Raw genomic sequence first — 27154 nt, 5'->3', positions numbered from 1 at the left:
ATCCCTCTTGCTGGGAGACAAACCTGGATTCTATTGTTCTGTCCCCAGGGAAGAGATGTCACAAGTCTGTTCATTTATTGGAATAGTATTATTTAGCTTTTCTGCAGACTTATTTTCTGCAAGTTATTTCGGTTTTTTTTCTGGAACGGAATCTAAGTAACCTGGCAGTGCAGAGCCAGGTCCTGGGCTTCAAGATAGGGACACGCCAAGGCTCAGGACACAGACGTGTCCCCACTCTGCTACTCAGCAGCCTAGGGACTCAACTGGGCTAGTTAGTCGGCTTTGTCAAACCCTTCATCTGGAAAACAATGTTAGATTCTGGTTAAATTTAGCTCTGAATATGATCTTATCTATTTAAACTTGTTTTTTTTTTTTTATTTTTTTTTAGACATGGAATCTCGCTCTGTCACCAGGTTGGAGTGCAGTGGAATGGGCTCGGCTCACTGCAACCTCTGCCTCCTGGGTTCAAGTGATTCGCCTGCCTCAGCCTCCCAAGTAGCTGGGCTTACAGGCATGCGCCACCACGCCCAGCCAATGGGGTTTCACCATGCTGGCCAGGCTGGTCTTGAACTCCTGACCTCATGATCTGCCCGCCTTGGCCTCCCAAAGTGCTAGGATTACAGGTGTGAGCCACCGTGCCCGACCTATTTAATCATTTTTAAGGTTTTCTAAAAATCAAGTCCTCTGTATTACTTCTCTCAAGCTTTGGAGCCTAAACTAGAAGAAATCAAAGTCTGATTTCCACCTCTTATTTGTCTTTACATTCTATTTCAGCTCCTGATACTTGTTCATTTTTTGGACAGTTAAACAGCAGCTTGGACTCAAGTTCACTGTAAAGTTCACAATTACTCCTCGGCCATTTCCAGCCAACAGTGGCGTGGTCCAGCCATTCCTTTCCTCATTTCGGTCACCCACTGACCTCCAGGTTGCTCCCCAAATCCAATAGTTTGTGGGCACTTGGCACAAAGTGGGGTCTCCATGCTGGACATCCATGACAATGGCCCATTTGATTTTTTTTGTTTTGTTTTGTTTGTTTTTTGAGACAAAGTCTAGCTCTGTTGCCCAGGCTAGAGTGCAGTGGTGTGATCTCGGCTCACTGCAACGTCCCCCCCTGGGTTCAAGCGATTCTCCTGCCTCAGTCTCCTAAGTAGCTGGGATTACAGGTATGCACCATCATGCCCAGCTAAGAATGACCCATTTGATATTCTCACCTTCTGGCTTCTAACTGCCACCTCCCCTCACAGTTAGGTAGAGTTGATCCCATCCAAAATCTAGTCTTATGGAATCCCCATGTGATGACCATCATCTCACTTCCTTAACACCCTTGTGTCATAAGCTTGCTTTCAGACCTTATCAGGCTTTGGACCAGTACACCTTTCCCATTTGCAGAGTCCAGAAACTGGCCCCTGTCTTATTGCTTCTTTACTTCATCCAGGTCCCATCATTCCAACCACACTCCCGCAGGTTAGCCCCATCCTTTGATGCTAACTGCTCGAGCACTGCCTCTACTCATCATCTTGCCAGGATCCCCCAGCTATCTGGCTTTCTCTCTCTCCCATGCTGATCGCTGGGCCTTGTGAGACAAATGAAAAGCTGATTTATCTGAGTTACTACAACTCATCAGAGCTGGTTTTCTCACTTCATCCAAGCCCTCAGTGCTGCTTGGCAGTTATTCTGTTTGTCCTCACACAGTGTGCACTACCATGACCAGCTAATTTTTGCTTTTTTTTTTTGTATTTTTAGTAGAGACGGGGTTTCACCATGTTGGCCAGAGCTGGTCTCGAACTCCTGACCTCAGGTGATCTGTCCACCTCGGCCTCCCAAAGTGCTAGGATTACAGGCGTGAGCCACCCTGCCCGGCCCTGGTGCTGCATTTTTGCTTTGTCCTCTCTCTCCCCCACAATGGCTAGCCCAAAATGTCACCATTTTGCTCCAGCCCCTTTCTTGACCTACCTGTTTCTTTATAGTTACCTTTATTTGTTGATCCCTCACTTCCCTAATTAAAGGTATAAATTATTCAAATTACTGTGATTTCTGATTTCTTTCTCCTAATACAAATGACCCTAAATACAATATAGGCCAGATGACCCAAGGAGACAATGACGGTGTAGACTTTTTTTTTTTTTTTTTTCTGAGACTGGGTCTCACTCCGTTGCCCAGGCTGGAGTGCAGTGGCCTGATTACAACTCACTGCAGCCTCGACCTCCAGGGCACAGGCAATCCTCCCACCTCAGCCTCCTGAGTAGCTGGGACTACAGGCATGTATCACCACACCCAGCCAAATTTTTTTTTTTTAAATTGAAGAGACAGGATTTCACCATGTTGCTCAGGTGTCTGGAACTCCTGTGCTCAAGCAATCTGCCCATCTCAGCCTTCCAAAGTGCTAGGATTACAGGTATGAGCCCCTGCACCCAGCCCAATATGTAGGCTGGTCTTACACGTCAGATACAAGGTTCCAATAATTCCATGTTATTTATTTTGGATGGGTGACATGTGAATGCACGTGGGATGGCATTTGGGCAGAGCAGCAGCGCCCGAGTTCATCTTCCTCTCTTGGGTGGGACATCAGGAATAGTCCCCGCTGGTGTCCACTTTGGGAAGCTCTGGGTTTCAGCTGACCTCTGCTTCACATGGGTACCTAACTGCAACTTGCAGTGCCTTTACACAGTCAGGCATAAGAGCTGGAATTTCCATTAATCTCTCAATATTTGCATAGGTAATGAAGTGTCTTCTGAAGCCAAAATATTTGAAAAGGAATGCCCCCCATTATTGTGTGGGTCAAAATCTCAGGTTCACCTTGACTGCTCCAGGCTGCTGTGGATAGACATCCCTGAAGGGGTTCTTTCAAAAGGTGCCTCTAGATCTTGAAACTGTTGATTATATTGCAACTGTCACACCTACAAGGACTGCTGGCCTCAGCCAACCCCTCATCATGGAGCTGTAGAAACAAGGGAGAGGCTGCCCCTGCTCATGGCCCTCTGTATAGCCTTACTGAGGGGTTCAAGTGTGTCTCGGGTAAGGCAGGCTAGGAGAAAAGATATACAAGGTTTTCAGCTATTGGAATGCTGGATCCTTAGCCAGGGATTGGGTAAACCATGTCCTAAAAAGACAGAATGATTAGGTGAAAAACAGAGTCACAAATGGCCAGTACTGCTTATAAACCCCAGAAATCCTGGGACATGGTGAGAGCCTTCCACTCTGGAAACATCACTTGATACCTTGGTTGGACTGTCTGGAAATTCTACCTTTGGATCTCAATCCACAAATCCAGGTTGTCCCAGGGGTGTTTTTGCCATAAAAGGGTCAGAATTGCCATGCAAACAGAGAACAGTGCTGACGGGTGTTCAAAATCAAGTCATAAACTCCATCTCAATGGAATCCTCTAGCCCGTGGAAGTGGGGGAATACTCCTGCAGGTAACTGGACAAGGGATTTCCTCTTATTGTTCTGCCTCTCTGGACCAATGGGAGTTTCCAAATACAGCCGCCTTTGAAGAATAAAATTAGATAGTTGGGTTGAATATCCCCTGAATACGTCTGGAAGCAATTACATTCTGCCTTGACTCCTGGGAGTGCTGAGTGAATAATGCCTCCCTCATTTCATCTAATAGCGATGTGGTCAGCTCATTAGTGAAGTTCATATTTTTGTTAAGAAACTCGTGGTGAACTCAGTTTCCAAGCAAAATATTTACTTATTTTACTTTTTATTTTAGAGACAGGGTCTTGCCCTATCACTGAGGCTGGACTGCAGTGGTGCAATCATGGCTCACTGCAACCTCAACCTCATGAGCTCAAGTGAACCTCCCACCTTAGGCTCCCAAGTACCTGGGACTGCAGGTGCAGGCCACCATGCCTGGCTTATGTTTTTGAATTTTGTTTTTTTAGACACAGGATCTTGCTATGTCGCCCAGGCTGGTCCTGGACTCCTGGCCTCAGGCAGTCCTCTTGCCTCTGCCTCTCAAAGTGCTATAGGATTACAGGTGTGAACCACCACGCCTGACCAGACAAAATTATTAGATTCTTCCTTTCTGGTGCTGAAAGTGAAGCTAGTATGTCTGCTCAGTGGGATCCTACAGGCATCCTCTGCAGCTGTTGTGGAGGTAGATACAGCGCTTCCAGGATGTGTATCCACCTTACCTTAACTTAGGTGGATATAGAGCCTGCAGGATCCTCTGCTGCTGCTGCTGCTGCTGCTGCTATGGAGACTGAAAATGCTCTCCAGTGCCTAGCAGGCCAGATGTAAAAGCTGACTTGGAAAACAAGGGACATCAGTGCTGAGAGCACCTACCTGCCTGAGAATAAGAAGCAGACAGTCCTGGGTATGGCATCACTGTCATGGTTGGCTAGCAGGTACCAGATAAGGCATGGCCAGAAGTGGCCAATCAGCTTTTAAATGCCAAAGACAGGACAGTTACAGAGGGGAGAGGTGGAGAGGACATGGTGAGAGGGACAGTAAACACCTGCAACATGTGCACACACAGGTGGGCCCTTGGGGCAGAGTCGGCTGAGGTACCGTTGGTGATGAAGATGCTGTGTTGAGACACTGGATACCCAAGGCATTTATAAAAGTTCATACACATTGGAAGGACTTAAGCCTACTCATGATACCACCCGGACCTCTTTACAAAAATGCTGAAGATATAAAGAATTCTTCAATTGGACTCTGAACCTGTAAGTTTCTTTTAATGAGGGTCAAGCTCCGAGTTTTGTGTTGCTATGTGATTCTATTTCTTGATTTTAATACTGACAGAGAAAAGTATGGATACCTTCATTCCAAAAATCTACTGGGGCTGGGCCATCTGAAAGGATCACATGATACGGGGAAGAAATGAGAGTCTGTATTATTAAGAGAATCCTGGCCGAGTGCTGTGGGTCATGCCTGTAATCCCAGCACTTTGGGAGGCTGAGGTGGGTGGATCACAAGGTCAGGAGTTCAAGACCAGCCTGGCCAAGATGGTGAAATTCTGTCTCTACTAAAAATACAAAAATTATCCGAGTGTGGTGGTGAGAGCCTATAATCCCAGTTATTTGGGAGTCTGAGGCAGGGAATTGCTTGAATCCAGGATGCAGGGGTTGCAGTCAGCCGAGATTGCACCACTGCATTCCAGCCTGGGTGACAGAGTGAGACTCTGTCTCAAAAAAAAAGAGAATCCTCTAGAAGTCATGTTTGTTTTAGGGTGAATAAGGTTCACATAGAGGCCAGAAGTGGCTAGAAAAGGTACATCATAATCTGATGACAGACCCTGTTATGGAGTGTTTGTGGATGGTTCAGTCTTTCTCACAGTTGACTGGATCTTCTCCTGGTGCACAATAGCTCTGTGTCCACCTGGTGTCAAGTGGTTGGAGAAGGGGGACACCTAGGATCTCCAGATCATGTCATTCCTCAGGAAAAACAAGTGTGTGAGGGAAGAAGTCCTTTGCAGTCCAGGAATTGAACTGCCCTCTTCCTAAGGCCGCTCTATTTATTTATTTGTGTCTGTGTCTGTGTGTGTGTGTGTGTGTGGTGTGGTGGAGGGTCGGGGGTGCATTTTGGAAGAAGACACAAAATTCTGTCCTTTAAATCTACCTAGATAATGCACACTATGAATTCTACAGTAATACTGTCGGTCTTCCTTTGCATTTAGATATTAGAAGCAGGTATTTACCTGAGAAAAAATGAGGTACCTAAGTTCACAGCTAATAAATAAGATCACTGTAGACATGACTGGGGAAGGGAAAAGAAAAGCACATAACTATCCTTGCTCAGAACAAAAACTACTAGGCTGGCATGGTGGCTCATGCCTGTACTCCCAGCACTTTGGGTGGTCAAGGTGGGAAGATCACCTGAGTTCAGGAGTTCAAGACCAGTCTGACCAATATGGTGAAACCCCATCTCTACTAAAAATACAAAAATTAGCCGGGCGTGGTGGCACATCTGTAATCCCAGCTACTTGGGAGGCTGACGAAGGAGGATTGCTTGAACCCAGCTGGCGGAGGATGTAGTGAGCTGAGATTGCACCACTGCACTCCAGCCTGGGCAACAGAGCAAGACTGTCTCCAAAATAATAATAATAATAATAATAATAAAAATAAATAAATAAACAAATTTTAAAATTATGTTTAAAAAACAGGGAAATTAAGCTAAAGTACATGATAGGAAAAACAAAATGGTAAGGGATTAAAAGAAAGCTCAAGGTAAGTAAATAAAAGCTAAGGGAACATGCTGTAAGTTCAACAAACCAAAATTAAGTAAAGCTAGTGAAGAGGTCATCTACACAAGAATGATGAAGGGACACTTGGCAGTATAGAGATCTGAGTCCAAGGGCCACGAGTCCCAAGCCAGGCACACGGCATCCCCTGAACTACACAAAGGAGCCTCCCATTCTGTTACGCTTCTGATTTTGGAAGTAGGCTATACAGCTTTGTCTATGCAGGGACACCTGCAGGGCTTCAGGATTCTCATTAACTCAGACAGTTCCAGATCATCCCACTCCTGGGGTCCAGCCAAGGAGCCATGACTCACCTACTCCGTCATATTCCATTCATCACCCTGTGTGCAGGGCCTCCTTCACCTAGTGGATATATGTCCCTCACTCAGGTCAGTAAATTGGGAGCCCCATCTACCCCCTTAACACAGGGGCTACTTAAGGGCTACACATTTGATACGGTTTGGCTCTGTGCCCCCACCCAAATCTCATGTTGAATTGTAATCCCCACTTGTCAGGGGAGGGACCTGGAGGGAGGTGATTGGATCATGGAGGTAGATTTTCCCTATGCTGTTCTTGTGATAGTGAGTTTTCATGAGGTCTGATGGTTTAAAAGTACATTTCCCCAATCTCTCTTTTTTTTTTTTTTGAGATGGAGTCTTGCTCTGTTTCCAGGTTGGAGTGCAGTAGCGTGATCTCGGCTCATTGCAACCTCCGCCTCCTGAGTTCAAAGCAATTCTCCTGCCTCAGCCTCCCGAGTAGCTGAGACTACAGGTGTATGCCACCATGCCCAGCTAATTTTTCTGTATTTTGTTTTTAGTAGAGATGGGGTTTCACCATGTTGGCCAGGATGGTCTCAATCTCTTGACCTTGTGATCTGCCTGCCTCGGCCTCCCAAAGTACTGGGATTATACAGGCATCAGCCACCACACCTGGTCTCCCCACTTTCTCTCTCTCCTGCTACCATGTAAGACGTGCCTTGCTTCTCCTTCACCTTCTGCCATGATTATAAGTTTCCCAAGGTCTCCCAGCCATGTAAACTGTGGGTCTATTAAACCTCTTTTCTTCATAAATTATCCAGTCTTAGGTAGTTCTTTACAGCAGTGTGAAAATGGACTAATACAACATCTATGGGAGATTTTTTTTCCTTTCTTCCTAGAATCCTTTCCTGAAGTATGAAGACTTTCTTTTTTTTCTTTTTTTTTTTTTGAGATGGAGTCTTGCTCTGTGGCCCAGGCTGGAGTGCAGTGGCCGGGTCTCAGCTCACTGCAAGCTCCGCCTCCCGGGTTTACGCCATTCTCCTGCCTCAGTCTCCCAAGTAGCTGGGACTACAGACGCCCGCCACCACACCCGGCTAATTTTTTGTATTTTTTAGTAGAGATGGGGTTTCACCGTGTTAGCCAGGATGGTCTCGATCTCCTGACCTCGTGATCCGCCCGCCTCGGCCTCCCAAAGTGCTGGGATTACAGGCGCGAGCCACCGCGCCCGGCCGAAGACTTTCTAATACTTGTCCTAGATATGTGCTTTCCAAATCTTCACAGGTCAGGTAGAGTCAAGCCCTGAACCTCAGAAGGAGGATACTTAGCTTTCAAGAGGAAGGGAGGATCATGCTGTTGAACAACCCTGAGGATTTCAGAAAGGGGCTCTGGGTTTGAATGCTGACTCTTCCACTTACTAGCTCTGCACTCTCGGGGAAACTATACCTCTATGAGCTTCAGTTTCCAGCCTGTATTGTTAGTGTACTATTACTATGTGGCTGTGCTCAGTAATTAGGTCAGGGAATATATTTGGCACAGATGATGCAGTGTTTTTGTTTAAAACCCAGAATAATCAGATTTAGGGGAAGCAATTGGAGGGTATGAAGCTACTTGGAGCTTCAGAACTCACCTTTCTGGGTTAATCCATGATGTGACTCCAAGGAGCATCTTGATGAGGACGCTCATTAGCCAGGAAGGTGTCAAGCTCCGCTTTCGAAGGAAAGGCAACTTATATCCATTTTCCTTAAGGAAGGGTTTTTTTTTTTTTTTTTTGAGACGGAGTCTCGCTCTTGTCGCCCAGGCTGGAGTGTAGTGGCATGATCACGGCTCACTGCAAGCTCCGCCTCCTGGGTTCACACCATTCTCCTGCCTCAGTCTCCCAAGTAGCCAGGATTACAGGGGCCCGCCACCACCCCCAGCTAATTTTTTGTATTTTTTTTAGTAGAGACGGGGTTTCACTGTGTTAGCCAGGATGGTCTCGATCTCCTGACCCTGTGATCCGCCCGCCTCAGCCTCCCAAAGTGCTGGGATCACAGGCATGAGCCACCGCGCCCAGTCAAGGAAGGGTCTTAACCACTGAGGCTCACATAAATTTAGAGCACTTATTTCCCTGTTGAAAAGGAAGTGGTGATATGACAGGCAGAATTTATTTTAGAACTACCTGATATGGTTGTGAGCCACACACGTGACTGTACCTGTAGTCTCTTCTTTCCTTGGAGAACTCCCAACAGAAGAGGACAGAGATTTTGCCTAGGCTGGGGTGGGTACTTGCCTACCTGAAACAGAGACAAGTCTAGAGTAACTCCAGCAGGGTCCTCAAGAGGCCCACCTCCCTTTCAGGGCAGAAGTTCAGCTGCCGGTCTCAGGGAAAAGCCTGTCTTGTTGTGTGGAGCATCCCCAAACATATCACATTTTAAGCAGACATAAAAAATATTTGCTGACAAAGTGGAGGTCAGAGAAGGGATGAGCGCACATCTCTAAAAAAGAAAGGCGCAGCACACAGGTTCTAGTTCTTGACTTTAATGCCCTTGGAGTGTACTGAGGCTCCATACACCAAAGCACTCACAGATAGGTACATGAACTCACACAGGAAGTGTTATACTGTGTACATAAATCCAACACCGTACAGAAGGACGACGACAGACCCAGGTGACTCGAGGTGACTGCCTGTTCCCATACCCACTGTTTGTTCCCACCTCCCTCAACCCCTGCCAACCCCCATCCTTCCCCACTCAGTATGTATATACACAGATATGATTCTCTCAGAATTCCAAAAAGTGCCTCTCCCACCCCAGTTCCCAACGCTCCAGCTTTGGATGAAAAAAGCCTCTCTCTTTTAAGGATCATGAGACAGGCACCACTTTCATGCAAGAGCCCCAGAAAAATAGTACCCAAGAAAGCTTAATAATGTATATTGGAATCAAATATGGATAGAACATATGCAGAAGGACAATATTTGAAATATTACTGGGATCAAAATGCTCAGTGTGGGTAGTTTTTGTTTTGTTATTGCTGTTTGCTTTAACCTGTTCAAGAGCTGGTTTAGACCAAGACCACACATGGATGCTCACATCGCCTGTGTCTTATAAATGTCACTTCCTAGTCCTCCAGCAAGCAACCCAGAACAGGAAGATTATATCACCTGATAAGCCTGAGGCACAAGGCTCAGACAGCTCCCAGAATATCCTAAGCCCCAGGAAAGAACAGAAACTTCCAGGGTACAGCTGACTGCTTTCTGCATGGTAAGCACTGGGCAGCCTGGTGAACAAGGCAGAGGTAGAATAAGGAAGGTGATGATTCCTTCCTTTGATTTAGAGTGTTATGCAAAGAATTCCTCCCCTGGAATGGGATGTGTTTCAGTGTGGTTTTGCTTCAGTCTTTTTCATTGCTATAACATCAGCTTTTTTATCTTCAAGGAATTTTATCATGGCGAGCATTGCACCATGTGGTCCCATCTCCTGAAACTTTCACTTTGGTTTGACTCACTGATAACTACTGGCCTGTCTCAAGGCAAGATTAATCCAGTCCCTTGTCAAGCGAGAGGGATTTACTGACATTACACACAACAATTCTACAAAGATGCACTTCCTTCTGATCAGGGATAAGCTTTCAACCTTTGGAGCCTTCCCTCCAGACCCAACCCTTCTTCTGCTCTGGGCCTGGCCACTTAGAGTTGAAAGGGGATCAAATGGGGAGAAATCACTTCCACAGGGATAACCCCTTTATTTGGAGGCCATCACCACAATCCACCACATCTCATTCACTTTTCAGCCTGGCCTCGGTTTCTCATCAGAGAATGGCGAAACTAGACCACAGAATTCGTTCACTCTATTTAGAAAGAGCTGTCAGCTTGCTGCCCGGTGTCACCTCTCTGTCTTCTCTACTGGCCAGAGCCTTGTGTCCCACAGTGGCACAGAAGACATTGCTGTGAGGATCACAGAGGGAGTCAGAGAAACAGGGGTTTCTCCAGCAAGAGACACAGGAGCAGTGTTCTTACCCAGCATCCCTGTAACCCTAAGCCAGCCTTCAGGACCTGTTTTTGAGCAAACCTGCATTTGAGCAAACAAGGTTCCCCCTGGCTTGCATGTATGGACTCTAAATAACCAAGCCCTGCGATGCTCCGTGGGATGCTAGGGAGTAGAAGTGGTCAAGGCCACATGACTGAAAGCATTGGGCTTAAGGAACTGCTCTCTGTTCACACAGACTTTTTCAATAGTCTGCCTCTCTGTCAAAAAATGAACACATATTAGGCAGTAGGTAACACCAATCAGAAGAACCGAAATCAAAGACTTTTCTCTTAGAACAATGCAAGAGCCATGTTTTTGGGCTAACCTCCAAGCAGGGACATCAGCTCCAAAAAAGAGACCATCCCTTTGTATATGAGAACAATAGAGAGAGCACGTATCTCAGAACATGAACGACTGTTCTTTCCTCTTAGATCTCAGTATTCACCTCTTTTCCACCTCTAAAAGAGTACAACGGGAGTGCAAAACCATGCCCTGGAATCTTTGTTTACACATAGGGAACAGGAGGTCACTGCCTTCCAGCCCCACGGAGGAATTCAACCAAAGTCCCAGGGCTTGGTCTTCTTTTCCTCATATGAACACAGACTTCAGCTCCCCCTATACCCGTCTCATCTATCTGGTCCTGTAAGTCTGAGACCAGTGAGGTTGTCCTCCCCAATTCCTTTATTTATTTATTTTAACGATGGTGTTGCCCAGGCTGGAGCACAGTGGCTAGCCATAGGCATGATCATGGTACACTACAGTCTTCATCTCCTGGGCTCAAGTGATCCTCCTGCCTCAGCCTCCAGAGTAGCTGGTACTACAGGTGTGTGCCTGAGTAGCCTGGACTACAGGCGTGTGCCCAAGTAGCTAGGACTATAGACACGTTCCTGGCTCACATCAATTCTTTACACGTTAAAAAAAAAATCTCCCTTCAAGAATACCCAGGAAGAGACAGGTACAGTCATGATTACAGAGAGACGCCCTTAATGCAGCATGGAAATGTTACATTGTGATCAGTGGTGCTACACAGTTCTTCCTTTAGGAGATGCATGTCCAGACCCTGACTAGCTGGCCCAGGCTGTAGACAGAGCAAGAAGGAAATGCAGTAGTAACAGATCCTTGGGGATCTTTTTCAATTTCTGAAATAGAGGAGTAAGTAAAACAAAATATAGAGGAGTGAGGAGTAAAACAAAATATAGAGAAGTAAGACAAAAGTAGAGGAGTGAGGAATAAAACAGAAGGGAAGTTTTCTCTGTCTTCCTACGGCTCCTAGGATAGTTGTGTGTCTCACCCGGCCCTTCCTTTACCTTCTCAGAAGACATGCTCTCCTAGGAGAATGTTACCAGGACAGAGCAACAGGGTTTAAAGAGGGGGCCCCTTCCAAAGAGGTTCACCACAAATTGGATTCTAACACATGAGATAGCAGCCAAGGAGGTGTTCTGAGCCTCTAAAAAGGATGTTACATGTCAAACATAACAGAAGATCTAGGCATCTTGCCTGCTTGACTTGGGGAATCTTCAAAAGAAGCCTCTGAAATTTGCATTCCAGCCCTGTGAGAAGACAACCCTGCAAGCAAGGAGGGTGGTGGAAGATAGGAGAAGCTGTGGCCCTAAGACAGGGCTGTAAACATTGTGGTTTTCTAAGGCCAACTGGGTGCATAGCTTTGGCAGCTATGGTTAAATCTCCAAAAGGTGGTGAAGAACATGTTCCGGAAGGAAAAGAGAAGTCTTTCCACATTTTAGGAATGTGGGCAACTATTCTTGGGACAGAAGATGCTCTTTCTTCTTCAGCCAGGGGCTATGGGGTGGCTGGTCAGGTAAATCCCCCATCATGTTCCATGTTCACACCAATACACTAAGCACAAGGGAGGGACGCTTGAACAGTGTCGAGGAAGTGATTAGGCCTCATCAGTTTGATAATGTGGCTCTAAAATGGGCAGAAACTCTCCTGCAAGGTCAAGAAGGTGACGAAACTTCTCGGGACTTCCTGGTCAAGCCCTAGCTATCAGCCTCAAGGAAAGACTACCATGCCTTGAGGAAAGGCCAGGTGAGCGCTGGCCGGAGTGCCTGCAGGCCGCAAGCCCTGAGCCCAACCCTGAGGTGCAGTCAGGGAGAGTGGAGCTACACCTCTGTCCCCTGGGAGCTGTGCCTCAGGACTCGGTCCTCACCTCGGCAGATTCTGGGGCAGTCAGCAGCCCCTTCAGGGATCTTACTCCCACAGCCACCAAGTGTGGTGGACATCCTCCCTGATGGGACTCTTGCCTACCAAGGCTACTCACCACCATGTGATCTTGAACTCATAGATGGGGCGCTTGCAGTAGTAGTGGTTCACGAGGTGCTTGTCACACACCCCGATGCACTGGTGGTCCACGGTGAGGCCCTGGGCCGAGAGGTCCGTGACCAGGCAGTGCAACAGGTCATAAACATCAGCCACAGCCTCCCAGGGCCCAAAAGACACATCCACTTCACAGTGGTGCTCAAAAAGCTGCCCGTCACTCTCACTTCGCTCAAAGCGCAGGGAGTTGAGGAGCGGACACTCATACGGGGTGATGGGCATCTCCTCCTTGAAGACACAGACCTTGAGCTTGGCAAAGCGGGCCTTCCGCTGGACCGCACGCAGCCGGGCGATCTCCACAATCCGCTCCAAGTGGTCTATGAGGATGAACACAACACCTATCACTAGGATGAAGGGGCAGGACAGGGCGGCAGAGATGCACAGAGAAACAGTCCTGAAGATGGCAGGATGCAGGAGGGGGATGGCAGGATGCAGGTGGGGAAAGACAGATTTCTCGGGGAAAGGACTCAGGGGGCCAATGAAGGGCACAAACTGAAACAAGGGTCATGGCTCTCTACAGCAAAGGAGAGCCAATGGGACGAGGGTTGTCCTTCTGAAACACAGTTTGCTGACTGTCATAGGCCAGGTAGGACCACCTTAACTGGAATCTCCCCAGTGTGACTGGGAGGGGACGACACTCCCTCCCATCTTGAGTAATCTGGATGAACGCTGCCCCCGGTGTTGTGATGGAGACCTAAACACTCACAGATGCCTTGCAGACCGCCTCCCACACACCCACCATCCTGGGCAGCTGACCCTCACCTTTGTAATAGGGCATGAGTCCCAGAAACGCTTGGCGCACCTTCTCGCCCTTCAGTGGCTGCATGTTCTCCAGCTGCTCCAGGAGGGGCCCGATGGCATAGTACTGGGCCTCTTTGTACACAGCTCGAACACGCTCCCTGGGTGGGAGGTCCCCTGAGCGCAGGAAATTCAGCACATCTCTGAGGAGGAAGGAAAGAGGGTCGGTGACAAGGAGCTCATGCTCCTGGGCAGTGTCATACAGTGCATTGGACAAAATCTAAAACTAGACTGCCAGCTGTGTTACACTGGGTAAATGAACCTAACCTCTCCGTGCCTCAGTTTCCCTCTATGTAAAATTGGAGAAAACAATAAAACCTCATAATGTATTAGGGAATTAAGTGATTAGAAAATCCCTGGCACAGAGTAGAGCCTCAATAAGTGTTACCAGTTGCTGTTATCGGTAAGCAACTATAATTACTATTATTAGATATAATATTAGGTATCATTAGGCATATGTAAGTATAATGAAAAGATAGGACATCTAGCCCTTTATATACATTTGTTTTAGAATTGAGGTGAAATATTCAATAAATGTACAAATATTAACTGTACAGTTCAATTTTTTTAAGTATGAATATACCCATCCAACTACACGTAGATCAAGATGAAACATTTCAATTCCTTAAGGTTCCTCATGCCACTTCCCAGTTAATCCCTACAGAAGGAACCACTCTAACTTCTCCTTCGATCAGTAAAGATGAGTTTTGCCTTTTCTTGAAATACATATAAATAGAATTATACAGTATGTTCTCTTTCGTACCTGGCTTCTTTCCTTTAACATAATGTTTTTGAAATTTATCCACCAAATAAATAATAACAAACCGGTAGTTTGTTATTATTTATTATGTAAGTATACCCTTGCATGAATATGGTATAATTTATTTACCCTGTTGTCTCTTTAACAGACATTTGGGTTGTTTCCAGTTTTTGGCTATTATGAGTAAAGCTGGGATGAACATTCCTATATTAGACCTTTAGGCCAGGCACAGTGGTTCACACCTGTGATCCCAGCACTTTGGGAGGCCGAGGTGGGTGGATCACTTGAGCTCAGGAGTTTGAGACCAGCCTGGCCAAAATGGTGCCACTCCATCTCTACTAAAAATACAAAAATTAGCCAGGTATGGTGGTGGGCATCTGTAATCCCAGCTACTCAGGAGGCTGAGGCAGGAGAACTGCTTGAACCTGGGAAGCGGAGGTTGCAGTGAGCTGAGATCATGCTACCGCACTCCAGTCTGGGTTACAGAGTGAGACTCCATCTCAAAATTTAAAAAACCTTTAGTGGACACAAGCACAAATTTCTTTTGAGTAAGTATCAGGAGTAGAATTGTTCGGTCATAGGGTAAGCACGTGGTTAACAAAGTGGTTGCAGCATTTTACATTCCCACCAGCAATGCAAAAGAGTTCTAGGTGTTCCCCATCCTTGCCACTAGTATTATTCTGTAGCTATGCAGAGCAGGTAAAATGCCTAACCATAATGTCTGAAAGAACAGTTCCAGGGCTGAATAAAATCACATATTGCATTTTCTTAAAATAAAAATTCTGTCCTTCTAATTCACTTTTCAGATTTTTTTTTCTTCTTTTTTAAGAGATAGGGTCTTGTTCTGTCACCCAGGCTGGAGGGCACTGGTGCAATCATAGCTCAAGGCAGCCTCTAACTCCTAGGCTCAAGCAGTCCTCTTGCCTCAGCCTCCCGAATAGCTGGGACCATAGGTGCAAGCCACCAGCTTTTCAGATTATTTAGTGCTAAGAGTAATCAGATACATCACTGGTACGTGTGGAAGAGAGTGAGTAAACCCCAAGATTATGCTGCTACCTCAATAACAGCTTAGTCTATGACCTAATACAACACCAGCTAACACTCGCTAAGTATTACTCGGTGCCAGCCACTATTCATGGGTTATCCCATGTAATCCTCTCAATAACACTGGGGGTGTGCGCTATCTTATCTCTATGTCATAAATGAGGCTCAAGTGGGGCCCAGCCAGGTTCAGGAACATGCTTGCTCAAGTAGCCACCACTGCAAGAGGCTCAGATCCAGCCATGGCTGACTCTACACCCACATCCACCATGGTCCAGCTTCAGCAGAAGCATTTAGACCAGAGTGTGGCAAGCTGATGACAATGGGGAACGATCCCAGGTGGAAGCCCAAGCAGCCTTCATGGTGGATGCCAGGGGTGCATAAGCTGTATAGCAAGAAATGCACTTCTACAAAATGCCCTGAACCCCCTATTTTATCTGAGTCATTCAACAATTTCATCTGCTGCTGATGAATCATAGGTCACAGGAACTCATCAGCCAAAGTATGAATGTCGCCATCTCCTGCTTTCTGCCATGCTCTTGCCTGGCGCTGTCACTCTCTAGCTGTGGCCACCTGGGCGTGGGCACATCCACCTCAAGTCAAACCCGGACCCCCCTCCCCAAAATCCCTTCTAAATCTTCAGTAAACCTTGGTGAGCTCTGAAAAACAAAACCCTGGGGCAAGGCCCAGCTAAGGGTGTTGTGGGAGCTGCCAGCTGGAGCCGGCACTTTCCTTCCCCAAACAGCCTGCAAACAAATATCTTTTTATAGTTCTGCAGAGCGATGTGACACTTTGTTTTCTCAGCATTGGAGGCAGCTGATAGCCCACTGGGGAAACCCAGATGCTGCCAAGCAAGTTATCTGACCAAGGGCTCCTTTCTGAGAATAAAAATGATCTTTCCCACAATGTGGGCAATCCTACTTGCAGGCCAGCACAGAGATGCAGTGGTTGGAGAATTTCTGCCTCCTGGACACTTGGTTCAAGGTCTCTAGTCATCTCCAATGTCAGACTGAAAGAGCTAAGAGTTCCAGTCACGTACTCTGAAAAGAACATGGCTAGGGGTCATACCAAGGCTCTTTATATAATCCTCATTGACAAGCCTGTGCAGCAGCTATAATTATTTCTCATTTCACAAACTTGGAAACTGAGATATAAAGTCTTTAAATTGTTTATGTGTAAGATTGTCAGAAGTCCTTTCTTGGGAAAGGTTTTGTTTTCTTTTTTAAGAGACAGAGTCTCGGCCAGGCACGGCCTGTAATCCCAGCACTTTGGGAGTCTGAGGCAGGAGGATCACTTGAGTTCAGGAGTTCGAGAACATCCTGGCCAACACAGTGAAACCTCATCTATACAAAAAATCAAAAATCAGCCAGGCGTGGTGGTGTGCACCTCTAGTCCCAGCTACTTGGGAAGCTGAGGCAGGAGAACTGCTTGCACCTGGGAGGTCAAGGCTGTAGTGAGCCACGCTCACGCCACTGCACTCAGCTAAGGGAACAGAGCAAGACGCTGACTCAAAAAAAAAAAAAAAAAAAAAAAAGACAGTCTCACTCTGTTGCCTTGGCTGGAGCACAGTGCTGGGATCACGACTCACTGCAGCCTCCAACTCCTGGGCTCAACCAATCCTCCCAACTCAGCCTCACAAGTAGCTATGACTACAGGCAAGTGCCACCACGCCTGGCTGCTATTTTGCTGTTGTTGAGATCGTGTTTTGCCACATTTTAGTGTTACGTCACAGGAACAACAGAGGTTTTTTCTTTTTCTTTTTCTTTTTTAAAGACTTTCCTTGTCAAAATTAAAGGAGAATAACACTATATCAGTCTTTCATCTTTTTTCACTGTTTTAAACTACTGAAAGAAGTCTGGTAACCACTGCTACATACCACGCTTCCTTCCCATGCCAAGGCTGAGCCCCAAAATCCAGATCTAAAGGTATTCTCCAAGTTGTTTTAGACTACCCCCCTACATGGGATTACACTTATTCCTCTCCACACAGATGACAACTTCCTGGTCTCATATTGTGTGGGATAGCCAGGTGTGGTGGCGCACGCCTGTAGTCTCAGCTATTCAGGAGGCTGAGGTGAGAAGACTGTTTGACCCAGGAGTTTAAGGATGCAGTGAGCTATGATGGCACTGGTGAACAGCCACTGTATTCCACCCTGGGCAATATAGCAAGACCCTATCTCCAAAAAAACAGCCCCCCCAAAAAACAAAAAAACACCTAAAAATTAAATAAATACTGTAATACTAGCATTTTGGGGGGCCAAGGTAGGAGGATTGCCTAAGGCCAGGAGCTTGAGGAGACCACTCTGGGCAACACAGCAAGATCCCATCTCTATTTTTACATATATATATAATGATGATAGTATATATCATCATTTATTTATATCATCTATATATATAAATAAAATGATGATAGTATCACACACATTAAGACCAGTGGAAGCCCCAGTGCATCAGAGCACATATATATATATACATATATATGTGTGTGTGTGTGTGTATGTGTATGTCTGTGTGTGCATGTGTATATAGATACATAAATAAAAATGAAATTTTGTTTTGTTTCGTTTTGTTTTTTTGAGATGGAATCTCGGTCTGTTGCCCAGGCTAGATGGAGTGCAAAGGCGCGATCTCGGGTCACTGCAACCTCTGCCTCCTGGGTTCAAGCGATTCTTCTACCTCAGCTTCCTAAGTAGCTGGGATTACAGGTATGAGCCACCACACCCAGCTAATTATTGTATTTTTAGTAGAGATGGGGTTTCACCATGCTGCAGTGAACTGGTCTCGAATTCCTGGCCTCAAGTGATCCACCTACCTCAGCCTCCCAAAGTGCTGGGATTACAGGCATGAGCCACCACGCCCAGCTGAAAATAAAAATTGTTTAACTGTCTAGGATGGAAGCAATTTCATCCAGCCAGTGTGTGTTATTTGGAATTTCTCTGGCTGTCTTTGTCTCCTTTGGCAAAAAAAAAAAAAAAAATTTGATCTCTTTCAGTAAGCCAATTTATTAAATTCCATCAATATGTTATCTCCTCTTCTAGGTACTATGGAACACACCAAAGTCCCATACTCAAGCCCAGGCTAATCACTTTCTAGCACTACAAAGTTGATTGCACAGGGAGAGACATACCCAAAGTGTGTGCCATCTCGGTCGATGAAGTAGCGGCCCTCGGAGTCTGTGGGGATGTAGTGCCGCCCACTGAACATGGCTGCCAACATGGTGTCTTCGTAGCACCGCAGTGTGGACAGGCGTGTAGTGAAGTGAGCCCCTCCGATGTTAAGGGGAACAACCTCAGGAAACTGGAAGGAAATCACCAGGGCTCTCAGGCAGGCAGCGGGGAATGAGAGCTGGGGCTGCTCCATCTTCACTCCCTCGGGTCTGATTGGTGCCACACCATTCATTCATTCAGTCACTGAAGCCCAGGGGTCCATCTGAATACTTTCTTTTCTCTCTTCCCTCTGCCCCACCCTCATCACCTGCCAAGTCTTACCCATTCAAACTCTGATAGCTCTTTTGTTTTTTTTATTTGAGATGGAGTTTCGCTCTCTTCTCCCAGGCTGGAGTGCAGTGGAACGATCTCCGCTCACTGCCAAGCTCTGCCTCCCGGGTTCACGCCATTCTCCTGCCTCAGCCTCCCCAAGTAGCTGGGACTGCAGGCTCCTGCCACCATGTTAATTTTTTGTTTTTTTTTTTTTTTTTGGTATTTTTTTTAGTACAGACAGGGTTTCACGATGTTAGCTAGGATGGTCTCGATCTGCTGACCTCATGATCCACTCGCCTTGGCCTCCCAAAGTGCTGGGATTACAGGCGTGAGCCACTGCACCCAGCCCCCGATAGCTCTTAAATCAGGTCTCTTCACCTCAACCCCATTATCACTGCTCTAGAGCTCAAGCCTTCAGTGTCCTTTCACTTCCTGAAATTACTATCTTAGTGCTCTTGCTCACAGTGTCTTCTGTGCCCAAAACACTCTTACCACTCTCTTTCTTCTTCTGTCTATATGGCAAGTTAAATGGCCCCATATAGTGGTACAGGTTGTTCACTGCATAAAAGCACCTGGATGAGAGTGATCTGCTATGTGCCCTTTTTCTAATTCACACCAACGTACCATACAGGTTAGTGGCATCTACTCATTCCAGAAATTTCTATTCAAGTTCCCCTCATCTGTGAGCATATCTGCTCTACTGTGCCTCACCTGCCCCCAGGACAGAATTGACATATTCTTCAACCGTGCTTTCATCATGTGCCACATTCTCCTCTATAATAGCACCTAGCACAATACATTGCCAATTATTTTCCTCTGTCAATTCACTCCACTAGACCTCAAGCTTCCCAAAGACAGGGAAAGCATCTTGGTCACCAACCACGGGCTGCCCACAGCAGAGCTCAGTAGTTGTGTGTTGAATACTTCCAGACACCTACTCCTCTCCTAATCTGTTAAGTGAGACTGGTCTCCAGTTCAGCTAAGGTTCTGGAGGCAAGGGCTGAGTGAGGAACATGAAAATGATGGCATAAATGTACCCTAAGAAGCTCGAGGTTTCCCTTAAAATGCAAGGCTTTTTTTTTTTTTCCTGTTTTGCACTGCTTGTGGTTTCTACCAAACTGCATTTGAAAGAAATGAGGTCATTTTAAGTTCTCTTTAATCTTCCCACACACTTCCTCCAGATCCATTCAAATTTTATCCCTGTGCATCTTTTTTTTTTTTTTTTGAAACGGAATCTCACTGCAACACCCAGACTGGAATGCAATGGCACAATCTCGGTTCACTGCAACCTCTGCCTCCTGAGTTCAAGAGATTTTGCTGCCCCAGCCTCCAAAGTAGCTGGGACTACAGGTGGGCATGGCCACACCCAACTAATTTTTGTATTTGTAGTAGAGATGGGGTTTCACCATGTTGGCTAAGCTGGTCTCAAACTCCTAACCTCAAGTGATCTGCCTGCTTTGGCCTCCCAAAGTGCTGGGATTATAGCCATGCATCCTTTTCAATATTACATCTCTCCTGCTCCAGTGAAAGTCTGCTTGTCTACACAGTCCCCTTCCCAGCTTTCAAATCCGTTGTGAAATAAAATAGGGTACAAATACATTAAATAAAGCTGACCCAGGGCCTTGGGCAGTGCCTGGTTCACGTAAAGACCCAAAATTCACTGAATGAATGAACAAAATAGACAGGGAGTTACACCTCTGTGTGTGTATGCACTGTTACTCTTCTGCACCCGTAGGACATGAAAATGCCTTGTGCTTACTCTGTAGGTCCTCTAAAACCATTTTATGTGTATATCAAGGGCTCAGATAACATTTTGGAATAATAATACTTAACATTTCTGGAGCTCTTTAAACCTTTTCCAAAGATACTTCATACCAATCCAAGTGTTTGCTCCATATTAGAGATGAGAGGATTGAAGCAGAGAGGACAAAAGTCATTGGAAACAGTTTTGGAGCTCACATGGGGCAATGTCATCAGCAGGGGGAGCTGGCGGTGGGGCCCTGGTCTGCAGTCTGTGGTCTTGTGCTCTTTCCCTCAAACCACATCATTTTCCCAACGACAGTGAACAAAAAAATAGCACCACTGTGACTAATGACTTTTTTCCAATTGCAGAGATTACTTCCAGATTTTTGCTCATTTTCCCATGACATTGTGTGTATGGGGCTTGCAATCCCTGCACAACACTATCTGCTTCCCAAGAGCATCATCACCTAGCCCAGCCTATTGAGGGCCTCTATCCATTGTCCTGGGACTCCACATACTACATGCTCCTGGATCTGGCACTATCTTAGTCCCTGCCTCCTAGAAGCCATCTTCGGTATTCAGTAATGCTTCACCTTCCCTCCTCTTTATTTTTTATTTGTAGAGATGGAGTCTGTGTTGCCCAAGCTGGTCCCAGACTCCTGGCCTCAAGCAATCCTCCTGCCTTGGCCTCCCAAAGTGCTGGGATTACAAGTGTAAGCCACCACACCTGGCATCGTTTCCCTTCTCTTGCTTTTTTTTGTTTTTGTTTGTAGGTAGGGTCTTACTGTGTCACACCCAGGCTTGACACAGTGGCACAATCACGGCTCACTGCAGCTTCAACCACCAGGGCTCAAGCGATTCTCCCAACTCACCTTCCTGAGCACCTGGGACCACAGGCACACACCACCAAGCCTGGCTAATATTTATTTTTGTAGAGGCAGGATTTCACTGTTGTCCTGGCTAGTCTCTAACTCCTGGGCTCAAGCAATCCTCCCACCTCAGCATCCCAAAGTGCTGAGATTACAGATGTAAGCCACCATGCCTGGTATATTTTCCTGTCTCGAGTGTCATTTCAGGTGTTGATACGATAGTATCACACACATTAAGACCCGTGGAAGCCCCAGTGCATCAGAGCACAGCAGCCTGTGACTGGAAGCCATGGGATGCCAGGTGACTGTGGCTACATCTATGAACTGGCCTGCCCCTTATCTGCAGACAGCTCCTTGCCTTGTTCCTTGGGCAGCTGGAGACTAGGTGCGGGCAACCACTACAGCATCCTGTTGGATTCTCTAGAAGACATCTTTTTCTTTTCTTTTCTAAAATTCATCCAACCCAAAATGCCTTTTTTTGTTTTTCCAGTCGTAGTAGGGACAGGACCCCCGCTATGTTGCCCAGGCTGGCCTCCAACTCCTGCCCTCGAGCGATCCTCCCTCCCAATGTGTTGGGATTACAGGCTTGAGCCACCGTGCTTGGTCAGACACCATCGGCTCTCGGGGCTCCAGGGTCCCCCTCCCATGGCCCACCCTCCCTCCTATCTTCAGTAAACGTGGGACATGGGGATGGGAGTAAATCACCCTAGAGAGTACTGGGCGGAGGGGGTAGGGAATGGGGAAGCACATCTAGTGGATGCAATTGACGGGTTGAACGTGGGTGGGGAGGGGTGCAGGTGGTCGGGGGTGGGGCGTAGGTGGGCGGGGGAGGTGCAGGTGGGCGGGGGGAGGGGCGCAGGTCCGCGGGCCCCGCCCCCAACCCCGGCACCGCCCACCTGCCAAGGTCAGCTATGCCCGGCGCCCGCTTCTCCCCCGCGCCCCTCCCCACGCGCCCCCGGCCCGCCGCCCGCCCGGGTACCTCCTGGGGCAGCAGGGGCAGTGCGTGCCCTGCCTGCGTGGCCGTCGGCGTGGCAGGCTCCAGAAAGTCGTCTTCGGCGTCGGAGCTGGACATGGCACCGTCCTGGCGACGGCTGTCTGGCTCCCGCCCCGTGACTACCACCATCCCTCTAGCTCTGGACAGTGGGCGCGGCTTCGGGCGGGCGGGCGGAGGCGGCGGCCCCGGGCACTCCCTACCGCCTAGCAGCGCCTGGCATGACGCGGCCGATTGCGGGCGGGCCTGAGGGGGCCGAGAGGCAGTGCGCAGGCGGGAGGGCGGCGGCTCACTCAACGCCGACCCGCTTGCGCCCAGCCGCTGGCCTGATGCGACCGCCTCGCGCTACTGGCCGACGCCTCTCTGATTCCTCCATGATTGGCAGGAAGCTCGCCCAGTCGAAGAGCAGGCAGCGCCAGCGGCCTGCGCCTGGGTGGTCCCGGGGGGGGGGGGGGGCGACCTGCGGGCCTGCCGTGCTCTGATTGGTCCTTTGGCCAGCGGGCGCGCCCTCTCCGGGAGACCCGGAGGTGGTGGGCCGCTACGCTCTCATAACTGGGCCTCCGCTTATGCCTTGAGGACGGTTCCCGCCCACGTCAGGGTAGACCCCTGATCTCTTCACACAAGGGTTCACGACTTACTCGAGTGTCTGTCCCCAGGGTAGCGGGTCCTTGTCTCCTCAATGGAAGGCCTGAGCACCCTTTCCTGGAGGATGTGGCGGGAGGAGGGCTGAGGTGGCTGCGCCCGGCGACCGCGGCTGGCTCCGCCCCGAGCCGCAGGGCACCGCCCGGGTGTCCAGTCCTTCCCCACTCACTGACGCAGGTAGAATCCGAACGAGAAGACCCAAAATCGGAGCACTTGAGTTCAGTGAATAATGACAGTGACTGCCCACCGTTACCGTTTTTCCACCGGGACATAGAGATGGAGACAGGCCCTTCCGCAAGATGCTCCTGGGCCGGGAGGCGGAGTCCAGCCCCAGAGGCTCGGTCAGCGCAGGGACTCTCCTGGGGCTCAAGGTTCTTAGCCCCTTCAAGCCATTTTCTCTTTTTTTTTTAAGACAGGGTCTCGCTCTGTTGCCCGGGCTGAAGTGCAGTGGCGCCATCATAGCTCATTGCAAACCCTGGTCTCAATCGATCCTCCCGCCCCAGCCTCCCGAGTACCTGGGACCACAGGCGCGCGCCACCACACTCAGCTGATTTTTTTACATTTTGGCTGGCCCGGTGGCTCACGCCTGTAATCCCGGCTCTTTGGTAGGCGATGCTGGTGGATCACCTCTGGTCGGGAGGCTGAGACCAGCCTGGCCAACATGGTGAAACCTCATCTCTACTAAAAATACAAAATTAGCCAGGCGTGGTGGCACACTTGTAATCCCAGCTAGTGGGGAGGCTGAGGCAGGCGAATCGCTTGAACCCAGGTGGAGATTGCAGTGAGTTGAGATAACCGCCACTGCACTCCAGCCTGAGCAGCAAGAGTGAAACTCCGTCTCAAAAAAGAAAAAAAAATTTTTTTTTTTTTTTTTTTTTTAAGAAATGGGGTCTTGTCATGTTGCCCAGGCTGGTCTCAAACTCCTTGCCTCAAGCTATCTTCCCTCATCAGCCTCCCAAAGTGCTGGGATCACAGGCGTGCACAACCATGCTTCTCCTTTTCAAACCGTTTTCACACCCAGTTCCTCATCTCCTTCTCACCGTGTAGTGACAGAAAAGAAAACTGAGTCGTAGATTAGACAGCTCCAGGATGGCAAAGATGAGCTGGTGGCACAGCACTTCCTCTGTTAGACTATCACACTCCCAGCTGTAGGAGTGTCCTAGGTCTGTGTTTTCTCCAACTTTAGTTGCATCAGAATCCCTGGAGGGAGACCTTGTTTAAACACAGATGAAAAGGAATGAAATTACGTCATTTGCCACAACGTTGATGGACGTCATTATGCTAAGTGAAATAAGCCAGGCACAGAAAGACATAAATATTGCATGTTCTCATCTGTGGCAGCTAAAAAACAATCGATCTCATAAATTTAGAGAGTAGAAATAAACCAGAGGCTGGGAATGGTTGGGTGAGAAATGAAGAGATTTAGGTTAATGAAGGACATACAGTTAGATAAAAAGGTTTATGTTCTATGGTTCAAAAGCAGAGTAGTGACTATAATTAACAACAATGGATTGTATATTTCAGAATAGTTGGAAGGCACTTTGCGAAGCCAAGGTGGGAGGATAACTTGAGCCCAAGAGTTCGAGATCAGCCTGGACAACATAGTTAGACCCTACCTCTACAAAAAGTAAAAAATATATATATAGCAGAGTGTGGTGGTTCACATCTGTGGTCCCAGCTACTCGGAGGCTAAAGCAAGGAGGATCTCTGGAGCCACGGAGGTCAAAGCTGCAGTGAGCTGTGATTGCACCACTGCATTCCAGAGCCTAGGTGACAGAGACCCTGTTTCAACAACAACAATAACAAAAACTTAGAAGAGAGGAGTTGAATTGTTTCCAAAACATGGGTAAATTCCCAAAGTGATGGATATCACTAATGCTCCGACTTGATCATTACACATCCTGTGCACGTAACAAAATATCACAGATACCCCATAAATATGTAAAATACTATGTAACCTTAAAAAGTAAAAATAAAAAAATAAACAGAGCCCCAGTCCCACCCCCAGAGAATCTGAGTTGACCAGTCTAGGGTGAAGCCCTTGGTAATTTGCATTCCTTTTTTTTTTTTTTTTTTGAGACGGAGTCTCGCTCTGTCGCCCAGGCTGGAGTGCAGTGGCCGGATCTCAGCTCACTGCAAGCTCCGCCTCCTGGGTTTACGCCATTCTCCTGCCTCAGCCTCCCAAAGTGCTGGGATTACAGGCTTGAGCCACCGCGCCCGGCTGATAACTTGCATTCCTAACAAATACCAGGATAATTATGATGCTGCCGGTCCATGAACCACACTTCGAGTAACACTGCCCTAAAGGAGGCCCCGTGAGGCCCTCTCTTGTCTTCCATTGTACTCTCATCTTTCTCAAAAATACCTGTAACAAAATTTCCTCTTTCAATCCTTATGCCAGTTGGGATGTTTCACCTGTACCAAGAAACTGCAACCAAAAGTAGTTTAAGCAGTCAGGGAATTTTGTTTTAATTTTATTTTTTAAATTTATTTCTGAGACAGAGTCTTGCCGTGTCACCCTGGCTGGAGTGCAGTGGTGCGATCTCGGCTCACTGCAACCTTCACCTCCTGGGTTCACGCCATTCTCCTGCCTCAGCCTCCCGAGTAGCTGGGACAACAGGTGCCCACCACCACGCTCAGCTAATTTCTTTTTGTGTTTTTACTAGAGATAGGGTTTCACCGTGTTAGCCAGGATGGTCTCGATCTCCTGACCTCATGATCCACCCGCCTTGGCCTCCGAAAGTGCTGGGATTACAGGCGTGAACCACCAAGCCCGGCGAAGGAATTTTATTATCTTACATAACAGGAAGTCTGAGCAGACCTAGGGTTGGTTTATTAAGTAACCCAACAAGGAGCTGGGCATGGTGACTCACGCCTATAATCCCAGCACTATGAGAGGCCAAAGCGGTCGATCACCTGAGGTCAGGAGTTCGAAACCAACCTGGCCAAGATGGTGAAACTCCATTTCTACTAAAAATACAAAAATTAGCCGGGTGTGGTGGCAGGTGCCTGTTATCTCAGCTACTAGGGAGGCTGAGGCATGAGAATCACTTGAACCAGTGAGCCAAGGTCATGCCACTGCACTTCCAGCCTGCACAGCAGGAGCAAAACTCTATCTAAAACAAAACAAAACAAAACAAAAAACAATTACCAGGACTTAAATTTTTTGTTTATTACTGCAGTCTGGGCAACATAGTGAGACCACATCTCTAGAGAGAGAGAGAGAGAAAAAGATAAATTAGCCATGTGTTGTGGGGAGTGGCTGTACTCCTAGCCGTTCAGGAGGCTGAGGCAGTAGGATCGCTGAGCCCAGGAGATGAAGACTGCAGTGAATTATGATCGGTTTTGCCACTGCACTTCAGCCTCAGTGACAGAGCAAGGCCCTACCTCTGAAAAACCAAAAACAAAAAACAAGAAAAACGAAAGCTGGGCATAGTGGCAGTGGCCCACACTTGTAGTCCCAACAATATAGGAGGCTGAGGCAAGAGGATTGCTTGAGCCCAGCCTGGACAATGTAGCAAGCCCCTGTCTTTAAAAAAAATTTTTTTTTTTTGAGACAGAGTCTCACTCATTCTGTTGCCCAGGTTGGAGTGCAGTGGCATGATCTCAGCTCACTGCAACCTCCACCTTCCAGGTTCAAGCTATTCTCCTCCCTCAGCCTCCTGAGTAGCTGGGATTACAGGTGCATCCCACAATGCCTGACTAATTTTTGTAATTTTAGTAGAGACAGGGTTTCACCATGTTGCCCAGGCTGGTCTCAAACTCCTGACCTCAGGTGATCCACCTGCCTCAGCCTCCCAGAGTGCTGCGATTACAGGAATGAGCCACCACACCTGGCTTACACAGCAACTTTTATTGAAGCAGCAGTGTACAGCAGCAGCAGAGATACTGCTCCTTGCAGAGCAGGGCTACCCCATAAGCAGTATGCCCAGAGTAGCAGCTCAGAGGCAGTTCTGCATTCATATTTATACCAACTTTTAATTATATGCAAATGGAGGGGCATATATAAATTTCTAGGATGAGGGTGGTAACTTGCGGGTCATTGGGTCGC

General features: G+C 47.7%; 1 protein-coding gene across 3 annotated transcripts; it reads right to left on the bottom strand.

Annotated features, from left to right (window-relative positions):
* Window positions 1-8944: 8944 nt before the first annotated feature.
* On the bottom strand, window positions 8945-23216 carry LOC111529893 (BTB/POZ domain-containing protein KCTD7). Of its 3 annotated transcripts, none has more exons than XM_023196898.2 (4): window positions 23100-23216; window positions 18507-18676; window positions 13544-13722; window positions 8945-13098 (listed from the first exon to the last, which is right to left on the bottom strand). In XM_023196898.2, exons 2-4 carry the CDS (start codon window positions 18593-18595, stop codon window positions 12722-12724), a joined length of 645 nt encoding a protein of 214 aa, XP_023052666.1. In that variant the 5' UTR covers window positions 18596-18676; window positions 23100-23216; the 3' UTR covers window positions 8945-12721. The 3 variants fall into 3 exon arrangements, with proteins under 3 accessions (XP_023052666.1, XP_023052665.1, XP_023052664.1); XM_023196897.2 differs by lacking the exon at window positions 23100-23216 and adding an exon at window positions 22450-22871 and having other exon boundaries at window positions 13584-13722; XM_023196896.2 differs by lacking the exon at window positions 23100-23216 and adding an exon at window positions 22450-22866.
* Window positions 23217-27154: the final 3938 nt, after the last annotated feature.

Source organism: Piliocolobus tephrosceles, unplaced genomic scaffold (assembly GCF_002776525.5).
Source record: "Piliocolobus tephrosceles isolate RC106 unplaced genomic scaffold, ASM277652v3 unscaffolded_75, whole genome shotgun sequence".
Lineage (NCBI taxonomy): Eukaryota > Metazoa > Chordata > Mammalia > Primates > Cercopithecidae > Piliocolobus > Piliocolobus tephrosceles.
Note: the sequence above shows the minus strand (reverse complement) of the source record. Positions and strands in the feature narration are given on the sequence as shown.

Coding starts and splice junctions, on each gene's coding strand:
- LOC111529893 (XM_023196896.2), bottom strand. CDS start 22,593: ATGGTGGTAGTCACGGGGCGGGAGCCAGACAGCCGTCGCCAGGACGGT. Junction 13,723..18,506: donor CGAGATGGCACACACTTTGG/GTATGTCTCTCC, acceptor CTTCCTCCTCAG/AGATGTGCTGAATTTCCTGC. Junction 13,099..13,543: donor ACTCATGCCCTATTACAAAG/GTGAGGGTCAGC, acceptor TCATCCTCATAG/ACCACTTGGAGCGGATTGTG.